This window comes from Dichomitus squalens, assembly GCF_000275845.1.
Source record: "Dichomitus squalens LYAD-421 SS1 unplaced genomic scaffold DICSQscaffold_48, whole genome shotgun sequence".
Taxonomy (NCBI): Eukaryota; Fungi; Basidiomycota; class Agaricomycetes; order Polyporales; family Polyporaceae; genus Dichomitus; species Dichomitus squalens.
In genome coordinates this window covers 137548-147784 of record NW_006766930.1, presented here as the reverse complement: position 1 = coordinate 147784, position 10237 = coordinate 137548, and the positions used below count along the sequence as shown (strand labels likewise).

Sequence of the window (10237 nt, the reverse complement as noted above, 5' to 3'; positions counted from 1 at the left end):
CTATCCCCCGAACTCGCCGCAGCCATTAAGTCGGCCCCCGAAGGCAACTCCCGTTGGTCCAAAGATGAAGAAGGGTTCCTCCGGCTCAATGGCCGAATCTACGTACCGGACTCCGACAACCTTCACCTCCGAGTCCTCCGGGCCTACCACGACCACCCGACCACCGGTCGCTGGGGCCAGAACAAGACTCAAGTCCTGGTCCTCCGGGAATACACCTGGCCCGGACTCCGACTCTTTGTCCGGGACTATTGCAAGTCCTGTACCACCTGCGCGCAATCCAAGGCTCCCCGTCACCTCCCTTACGGAACACTCAAGCAACTTCCGATTCCGGAGCGCCCGTGAAACTCCATCTCCATGGACCTCATCGAGCAACTGCCAAACTCCGATGGTTTCACAGACATTCTGGTTGTCGTCGACCAGCTCTCCAAACAGACCATCTTCATTCTGACACACAATACGCTCAACGCCCCAGAGCTCGCAGAACTGTTCCTCAAGCACGTCATCTCCAAGCACAGAGTTCCGTCTCACGTCACCTCCAACTGTGGCTTGGAATTCATGTCCCACTTCTTCCGCTCCCTTGGAACTATCCTTGACATGAACCTCCACTTCACCTCCAGGTACCATCCCAAAGGCAATGGTCAGACGGAATGTGTCAACCAAACCCTCAAACAGTACCTCCGGATCTACTGCAACTACCAGCAGGACAACTGGGCCTGTCTTCTTCCACTCGCAGAATTCACGTACAACAATGCTCCGAACACGACCACCGGAATCTCTCCGTTCTTCGCTAACAAGGGATATCACCCCAGTCTTGCGGTCCACCTGAAGCGTGACATCACCTCCGGTCGAGCACTCGAGTTTGCCATCAATCTAGACGAACTCCATGCGGAACTCCAACAGCACATCTCTGAGGCTCAAGCCCGCTACCAAGTCCAGACGGACAAACACCAATTACCGGCCCCAGACTTCCGTGTCGGAGACCTGGCCTATGTCCGTGCGCAGCACATCCGCTCCACTTGCCCCTCCAAGAAGCTCTCCGAAAAGTTTCTTGGGCCCTTCCCCATTATCGCCCAAGTCGGATCGCACTCATTTACCCTCTGGCTCCTGGACTCCATGCGAGCAGTGCACCCCGTCTTCCACGTTTCTCAGCTGGAACCCGCAACTCTGAACACCATTCCGGGCCGAGTGCAAACTCTGCCACCTCCGGTCGAGGTCGATGGAGAACTCGAATACGAGGTTGCGGAGATCCTCGACTCCAAGTTGGACAAACACAGACAGAAGTGCCAGCTCCTGTACAAAGTCCGATGGTCCAGATACGAAGGCACCAACAAGGAGACCTCCTAGATCCTCGCTACGGAACTCGGACATGCACAGGAACTCATCTCAGACTTCCACTCCACTTATCCGGACAAACCCGGGCCCCTGTAGGAGCTCTGAATTGCTAAGTACTCCGGAACTCTGTCCTCTCCGGCTAACTCCCCACAACCAGATGTTGAGGCACATGGATACCCGACAAGAAAAGAAAGAGATTGACCCATTACCACTTTACAGGGGTCTATCTATATCCATGTCCGTGTCTGTGTCTGAATCTCTACTCCTGCGCCTGCTCCGGCCCCTTCTCTGCTTCCTGCTTCCGGCCCTGCTCTGCCTCCGACCCCAGCTCCCAATCCAGCTCTGCCACGCCGAACTCCTCCATCTCTGCCCAGTCCGGGTCCGACTCCAAGTGGCCCTTATCGTCTGAGGGCTCACCCTCCAGGAGATCAGTGATTCTGCCGAAGTACTCCTGGTAGACCCCCTCCTTGCTCTGGGCCAGGTCAGAGATCGCGCTGTGGGTTAGGCGCATCTCACGCCAGAGCTCCTCCAACTCCTCCCGCAACTGCCAGATCTCTGACATGGCATAGTGGAGGGTCTTGAGGACAATGATCTCCCTCCACGCACGCCGGCTAAAGGGGAGATCGGCCTCTATGGAGGTCGTGGCCATGTCGATCTCCTTCTCCTTCCGCTTGAACTCCTCCTTCCTCCACTCCGCCTCCAGCCTCTCCTCCCGCTCCGCCATCGTCTCCCGCTCCTTCCCCCAGGCCTTGGATAAGGACCCGGGCACGGGCCCCATCTTCTCCGCCGGGGCCACCTTCTTGCTGGGGGTGGACCGGCCGACCGGGGTCACCAGGGCCTCGTCATCCGAGATGGCGACAGCAGGGGTCTTGTCTACCCGCTGGCCTCTGGTGCACTTGGTCTTGGACCTCGTGCAAGCCTGGCAGGTCCGGGTGCGTGAACAGCCCACGGAGAAGAGGCAGGTGATTCTCTTCTCCTTGCACTCGGCGTAGGTTTTTCTGCAGGACAAGTCAGTACAACTCCAGTAGCGGAACTCTAGACTTACTTGGCCGGAGCCCACACCGTCTCCGTCCGAGCCCGTTTCCTCTTGGGCATGATGTTGACGATCTTGTTGTTATTGTTGTCGTTGGTGTCATTGTCGTTGTGGTGGCGCTTGCTGGGACCGGCCTTCGGGGAACTCCGGGGAACTCCAGGGGGACTCCATACGCCCTGATGCAGGCTTCTAGGCCCGCTCCTTCTCCGCCTGCTGCCGCTCCGCCAGCTCCTTCTGCAGTCGCGCCCTCTCCCGCTCCAGCAGCTCCACCTCCTCCCTTGCCTGCCGCTCCTGCTCTGCCTTCTCCCGCTCCATCCTGTCCCGCTCCACGCGCTCCTTGTCCTCCCGGATCTGCTGTCGCACCGCTGCAAGCTGGGTGAGCAGCTGTTGCTGCTTTTCAATGGGCGGAGTTCTGGGCATGGTGTATGACTTAGAAAAATGTGGGGGGCAGCGAGTATGGCGACACCTGCAGCACCAGACCTGCAGCACCCTGACCTTTATAGATCCTCTGCTCCCCGACTCCGCTTGCCCTAAACATCGTCTGTTCCCTTTCCCACATCCTCCGTTTGAACTTCCCTGAACTCCACACATGATCCGTTCCGGACCCCGGACTCCAAACTCCGTACGATACTATAGGCCTCAGGGGCTTAGCTCTAAGGGGGGGATACTGTTATGCCCCATGCCTAAGTCCCTCTGGAACTCCGTCGGACACCACACTAACTCCATCGGACCTCCGGACTTGCTTACAGATAGTTACTTATGTACTGGTTTCCGTCTCCTTTCTGGTCTCTGATGGGGGCCATGTGGTTTTTCAAGTGTCTGCAACATCTCCACTGGAATGTCTGTTTTTCCATATCAGTGCCTGACACCACTTACATCACAGCTTCACTTAGTGTCAGTGCTCCGCCACCTCCGGTTGGACCTCCTCCTCCAATATCTCCGATTTGGACTTAAGGGACACCAGTTTCTATCGCAGCGACTAGGCACGTAGACTCAGGTCGACGTTCAGCAATGACCCCATAGGCGAGCGGCAAGGAGCCGAAAGGAAAAGAGAGAGGTAGAGAGGGATAAACGTAGCAAGAAACTCGACGAGGGCAGAGCAGAGGTCGGCACGAGGGCACAAGACCTACGAAAGCTAGTCTTCACGCAGACAGCGACAGACTAGTCCTGATGACCAAGTTATACATTAACAATCGAAGGGAGATACAACGCTATGGTCACTCACCTAGTCCCAATGACCAAGAGGTCGAGATAGGGACTAGAGAGCGCCTAAGGGAGTCCTTATACACTGGAGGGGCTGCTCAGCAACCAAAGACAAAGCACGAGAGTGAGGCAGTGAAGATGACAAAGAAAGAACAAAGATAGTGGAAGAAAAGGCAAAGGCATGGCAATCACAGAAATGGAGCATGTGGATGTGGGAATGTATCTCTTGTAAAAGAGTGGGCGGCAAGCGAGAGCGTAGGTCACATTTGGCTTGAGAAGAGAGGCAATGACAGAGGGATCTTGTTGCAAATGTGTACTGTACAGCACAGTAAGTACAATGTCTATATATGAAAACCTTATCGATAGTGGACATCGCCGAGCGTAATCGCTCACGAAGCACCCAAAAGCCAACATCTCTAGTGTCCAAACTGGGATGGGTCAGGAAAGGAAATAGTCCGAAAACAGAAGGTGGGCGTCAAAGGGAAGGGAATGGGTGGCAAAAAGGGATACCTGTCCAACGTCCATGACATCAATAGAGTGCTCAGGGGATCAAGGGAGGTGTATACAGAAACCACATAGAGCCTCTCAGCTGTGCACAGCCTACATGGGAAGGAGTCGAACATCTAAGCACATTTATAGCAGGTGACTAGGTAGTGAAAAAGGAAAGACCAAGGTCAATGGAACAGAATACACCTGTTACTAGGCTACACAGTGCCATGTCCTCACAAGTAGTGAAGGAGGGTACTTAGACTCCGAAAATGACACAGCATGCAAATACTCTATTCCGGTCCAGCTGAGAGATATATTGGGAGAGTTGTGGCAGTCTATCGTTTGCGGTCAGATTTGTGTTGGACCTCCGACTTAGGGTTAGAGTGACAACAATGTCTAGCATAACATACAATGATAGGTGGACATTATGAGTAACGAGCTCCCCGGGAACGCAATACGCGACACGGGCGCCAGGGAACGCAATACACGAAACGGGAAGGGGGACACAAGATGCCAAACGCGACGTGGGGGGTGCGAGTCTGATAGGGATTCATTCATTATACAGGAGTACGCGTGCGGAGGACAGGACGGTAAAACAACAGCGGCGACGAAAGCTTGCAATCTCAGCGACAGGATATAATATACAAAGTGATGATGCAGATGACGACGGATATACAACTCAGACAAGCGCTGCTCAGAGCGCCTCGTACCTCCCTGTGACAAAGAGCATATCAGCAATTGCAGGCGCGGCCGCTGACTGAACTGGGAACATACATAATCGGGCTTGCCAGTCTCCAGAGCCAGTAGCGAGAACGTTCCCTGCAGGACTGAGGTCGATCGAGATCACTGTGGAACAACGAGGAACACGTCAGCGATAAGGGCCGCACATGCGCATAGTATCCTGCTCGTAAACGCAGATGCAGGCCAAGTCGAGAACTAGAACGTGCGGCTCACCAGAGTTTTTGTGCCCTTGCAGCATGCACTGCGCAACGGCGGTGTTCGCGTCCCAGAACTGCACACCCCGGTCCTTCGACCCCGACACGACCCACTTGCCATCGTGGGACACCGCGACGGAAAGTACGTAGTCCTTGTGGCCGGTGAAGTTCATCGTGCACTGACTGCCCTTCTCTCCGCCGCCATCACCCTTGCCACCCAAGCCGTTCTTCCCGCTCGACCCAGGCGGGGCACCCGAACCCGACGACCCGGCACCCTCACGCGCACGCAGGATAGGCCGGACGTCCCAGTACTTGAGCGTCTTGTCCAGCGAACCCGAGACGAGACCCTTGCCATCCGGAGTGAACGCTACGGAGTAGACCGAGTCACGATGACCCTTGAGACGCTCGACGAGCTGTCCAGTCTGAACGTCCCAGATACGGACGACGGTATCGAGCGAGCCGGCTGCCACAAGTCCACCGTCGGGGGAGATGCACACGGAAGTCACACCTGCATCGACGCCATCCGGCTCTGGGATATTCACTGCATACAGACGCGTGAGAAAAGTTGGGCGATCAGTCAGTCACGTTCCTGAACGACGACAGTGACGCAGATAAGAGCCAACACATACAAACTATGCACGAACGGCCCGAAAGGTCGTTCATGTCCCAGATCCTGGCGGTGCGGTCACCAGAACCAGAAACAATGAGGCGGCCATCTCGCGAGAAGTCGAGCGAATAGATCTCTTGCTGGTGTCCATCGAATGTCGCCCGGATCCTCTTCTTTTGAATGTCCCAGATCTGCTCATACAATCGAACGTCAGGTTTTAACGCGACAAGATTCGTGCGCAAAACACTCGTGCAGAGTGTGTCTCGAGGATGCGCAACAAGGGATTGAGGGACGTACCCTGATCTGCTTATCTTCCGCACCCGTCGCAAGGTATTTCCCATCTGGGCTGAAGCACACGCTGCGGATGTACAGATCCCCAGTCTTGCTCGCCGTCTCATCCACCAGCACACTATCACCCACATTAAACTCTGATAATCTAAGACGACGAACAGAACACGCACCAAGTTTTCTGGCCGGTTTTTGTATCGTAGATCTGTGCTGTTCGGTTGCAACCCGTCGCGAGGTACTTCCCATCGGCCGAGAACCGGACGCAACAAACGACGCTAGTGAAGAATAGTCAGCGATGCGCCTCAGAAGCTAGATCCTCTAGACTCACCTCTCATGCATCAGAGTGTGCACCAGATGCACGTCCAGGTTCCTCTTCCTCGTCAACTGGCCGCCCGGGCCGTCCGGTCCTGACGGAGCGGGGTTGAAGATCGCAAACCAATCTGGGCCCTCATTCTTCAACTCCGGCGGTACGCTTTGGGGGTCCATGCTCAAGTCAACGGGCATTGGAGGGATCGCGACAGACGAGCCAGGTGGGGGTGGGAGTGTCGCAACAGCCAACGAGTTTGGAGGCTCTTGGGTGGACGCAGAGGTCACGGTAGGCGTAGGTGGATATGGTTGAGGCCCTACCATTGCGCAATTGCGCAATTGCGCAAATAACGTGTACATGAGCACAATCGTGCGGCCAGATATCCGTCAGCGACAATTCATGTAAATCGGACAAAAAATTCCACCAAGACACTGATTGTCACTTACCCGCAACACCGTTCGAGACTTCCTGCCCCGGTCCTGGGGCGCCAGGTCCTGGCCCGCCCGGCCCAGTCGTGTATGGTGTCGAGGCGCTAGGCGTTGGCGGAAGCTTCGGGGTCGCCTGAGTGGCAGAAGATGGCGGAGGTCCAGACGGTGTAGGAGGTGCGCCGTTCGATGAAGACGGAGGGGGAGCGGCTGGGCCGAGGGAGATTGATTGGTGGTGATGATGCGGCGGAAGATGAGATGGTGGAGGCTGGGCGCCCATGGAAGGTGAAAACACATCTGCTGGATAGCCACAGCCGATGCCACAAGGCGACCGACATATAACGGGCAATTCGCAGCAGAGATGCGAAGGAGGAGTGCGATGGAAGATTCACGAAGGATGATGCAGGGAGTTCAATCGTGTCGGCGTGAGAATTGAACGCACGAAGGGAAGTGCGAGAAGGGGAAAATGGACGGTAGGGGAGGCAACGACGAATTCGCATGAGAACACGCAAGAGAAGATAATGACCGAGAGAACACGCACCTGCTCGATCAGACTTCATTCTATCCCGTTCAGTCTTAATGCGCTTCACATCACGGCCGTCGCGATCTCTGTCCCTCTCACGCTCCCTCTCTCGCTGTTCGCGCTCCCTGTCCAGAGCAGTACGTTCGCGGTCTCTCTCCCGATCACGGTCTCTTTCTCGGTCGCGATCGCGGCCATAGTAGGGGTCGCCGTAGCCTCCGCCTCCACCGGGACCAGCGCCAACGCCCAACCCAACGGGACCAGCATGCGGGGTGAGGCCGAGAGGACCGAGAGGCTCACCGGCAGAGCCTGGGGGAGGACCGCCGGGAAGTGGGGGTCTACCAAGGCCAAGTGCTTCGCGACCGAGGGCGTCGGGGCGGGGTGCGGTGTTGGCCATGACGACGTCCCGATCGCGATCACGTTCCCTGTCGCGTACATCACGCTCTCTGACGTCGCGTTCTCTGTTCAAGTCACGTTCGCGGGCGAGAGCAAGGTCGCGTTCCCTGTCGCGGGCGTCACGCTCGCGGTCGCGACCAAGGGAGGCTAGACCGAGGGGCTCTGGTGCGCCACGACGTTTGTACTGATCGAGTTCTGCGCGAAGAAGACGGATGTCCTCCTCGTACTGCTGGCGAATCTTGCCGTGCTGGGTTTCGAGGTCGTAAAGGGATTGGCGGATGATGTTGAGTTCGTTGACTTGGCTGGTGACTGGAAGGGTGGGGATGACGATTGGGAAGGCGGGGGGGATTGAGAGTGAAGGAAAAAGACGCACTCTTGCTCTCGTACTCGTCTCGCTGACCGCGGAGATGGTCACACTGCTCCTGGAGGGTGTTGAACTCGTCTCGTATTTGGCTGAAGCACTGGTTGAGGGTGGCGAAGGCAGTGGGGCCCTGGGGCCCCGCCCCTGTAGGCTGTAGATGTTTGTGCTGCGGGAGGAGAGATGAGCGGGCGGCGGAGAGGGCAGAGCTGGGACGGGAGGGGGACGTACGTTGTATATTGTAGAGGACATCGGGGATGATGGGAGAGATTTGGAGGGAAGCGCTTGGGAGGTGGTCGCCTTAAGACCCGCTACGCCCTCGCTGATGGCCCGCACGTGGGGCACCCTGTTCGCGCGATCTCAGATTTGGGTCCCACACCGAGGCTGCGGACCCGCCGGGATCACCTTGTCAGGAAGAGACCATGAAGACGGAGACGCCTGGCGAGATCGCGATCTTATCGCTCCTTCTGCTGACGTCGCGACTCTCTCCGCGAGCATACAGAGGCGCCGATGTTAGCGCCTGCCTCGGAGGTGGCGGCCCAGGCCGTGGCAGGCTCTGCGCTGCGCTGTTTGCCATCGATCCGCCCGCTGCTTCGCTTGGCCGACGTCGTCCTGCTCGCCCTTCCATATTCCCAGGCCAAGCCTTCTTCTCGCTCGCTATTGTCCGCCCACTCCGGCGTCCCATCCGCCCCACGGCCCGACTCCGACTCCGACTCCGAACCTGGCTCAGAGGTTCCGGCGACGCTGCGTTCCTGGACTCATCTCCTTCCTCTCCTCGTCCCCCCTCGCCCCCTGCCAATCGACCCTCTCATAAGCAAATACAGACCTTCTGGGCGCCATCAATGTTGTCTATCTCACGCTCATCTCTGATTCGTAGCCAGCTGCTTCTCACCAGCGTTTCTGGCGCCCTCTTCCTGTATCACCAGCCCCCCTTCTCGCCGCCTTGCGGGCCATCCACCCCTGCATCTGTCAAGAACCATGCCTTGCGTCTCCTCTGCACGCCGAACCCGACCATCGGCCATCTGTCTACCCACCCCGGCATCACCCCTCGCGCTCAGGGGCCATTCATCTATACACCGGGCCCTCTCACATCCATGTACCCTGCTCGACACACATACATCCACACCCGGCGGTCCAAAATAGCGGTTAGCCACCGACGCAACAACGTCTAAAGCTCCCGGCGGCGGATATGCGGTCCTCGCAAGCATCCTGCAGCCATCGGCTGCAGAACTCGCCCTAGATGTCCACTCACCCTCTCCTTCAACCCCCGAGCCAAATCTGTGCTATACCATTCCTGTCTCGGCCTCTTACCCTTACGACGCTCTTCAACCACACGCGCCTTCTTCTGAGTGGTCATCTGCCAGTGCCTGGGCTCGGAATCGATGATCAGCAGCGTCCGTGAAAAGCATACTTGACGCCATCCAGTACTCTCGACAGCCGCTGCCCCATCCAAGCCACGCTCGCGGCCGCGGTGGCGACTGCGGCAACCGTTCCGCCATCTTGATCTCGGTTCCCCGGAGTGCTGCTGCTGCCCCTGCGGCACGGCCGGAAAAGCGCGAAGCGCGACAGACAGCACAGCCCCTTCCGGCGTTTCCGTCTTGCACGCGAGCGGAGACGCTCACGCCCCGGCCAGACCGGCACGCAGCCGTGCATAACGTCTGTCTAGATCTCGGGCAGATGTAGCGAAAGGCTTCGTGTCCCCGGCGCATCCTTCGATTCGACGTCTCGACCCTCGAAGGTTACACGCGGGCTGCCCTCGAAAGGCACCAGTACTGGCGAAGGCGAAGAAGACGGTGCGCAGGGAAGAGTTCTGTCATCCTTGTAGCCCCCCTTTAGCCGAGTCTATATCTTGGGGGGGTCTGGACGCCAGCGGACGATCGCGGATATCTCCAAACCCCCTTCCTCGCGAGACAAGTTGCACGCTCCGTACTGATCCGTGCGAATGCAGCAGCGCGTATCGATGTCTGTACATCTCTTCTCCCGTACACTCCGTGCTGCTGTCGTGGAACGACGCCACAACGAGTCACATACTTCGTCTCTGCTCCCGTGTGTTCATATACCACAATCCGAGCAGTTCCTCGCTTTGGGCCCGCATTTGTTCCATGTCTGATTCCAACGCATCCGCCCCCCTCAAACCTTGTAACCCGTCCGGACACGACCAACACCAACCCAAGCTTGCTACACGCCCAGATCCTCCGTTCTCACAAGTAAGGTCGAAGCCTGGCCTGCGGCAGTCTCGAACCCGACTCGTACGACTCCGCGAGCGCACCGATCGCTCACGTCCACAATTGCACACCCGCGCTCCGGCGCCACGTCGGCAACTCCCCCCAGGGCGTGCTTCTTC

General features: G+C 57.6%; 3 protein-coding genes across 3 annotated transcripts; all 3 read right to left on the bottom strand.

Moving 5' to 3' along the window:
• DICSQDRAFT_68403 (uncharacterized protein) lies at positions 1-624 on the bottom strand (the record flags this gene model as incomplete). Its single annotated transcript, XM_007369391.1, has 1 exon — positions 1-624. The coding sequence occupies one exon, from the start codon at positions 622-624 to the stop codon at positions 1-3; it is 624 nt and encodes a 207-aa protein (XP_007369453.1).
• A 967-nt stretch (positions 625-1591) lies between these two features.
• DICSQDRAFT_173568 (uncharacterized protein) lies at positions 1592-2785 on the bottom strand (the record flags this gene model as incomplete). Its single annotated transcript, XM_007369390.1, has 3 exons — positions 1592-2330; positions 2378-2541; positions 2636-2785. 3 exons carry the CDS (start codon positions 2783-2785, stop codon positions 1592-1594), a joined length of 1053 nt encoding a protein of 350 aa, XP_007369452.1.
• Positions 2786-4367: 1582 nt separating this feature from the next.
• DICSQDRAFT_182960 (WD40 repeat-like protein) lies at positions 4368-8145 on the bottom strand (the record flags this gene model as incomplete). The annotated part of the gene is made up of 11 exons (XM_007369389.1): positions 4368-4771; positions 4832-4903; positions 5012-5533; positions 5622-5790; positions 5897-6008; positions 6061-6162; positions 6216-6510; positions 6641-6919; positions 7161-7844; positions 7909-8062; positions 8125-8145. The coding sequence occupies 11 exons, from the start codon at positions 8143-8145 to the stop codon at positions 4752-4754; spliced, it is 2430 nt and encodes an 809-aa protein (XP_007369451.1). The 3' UTR covers positions 4368-4751.
• Positions 8146-10237: the final 2092 nt, after the last annotated feature.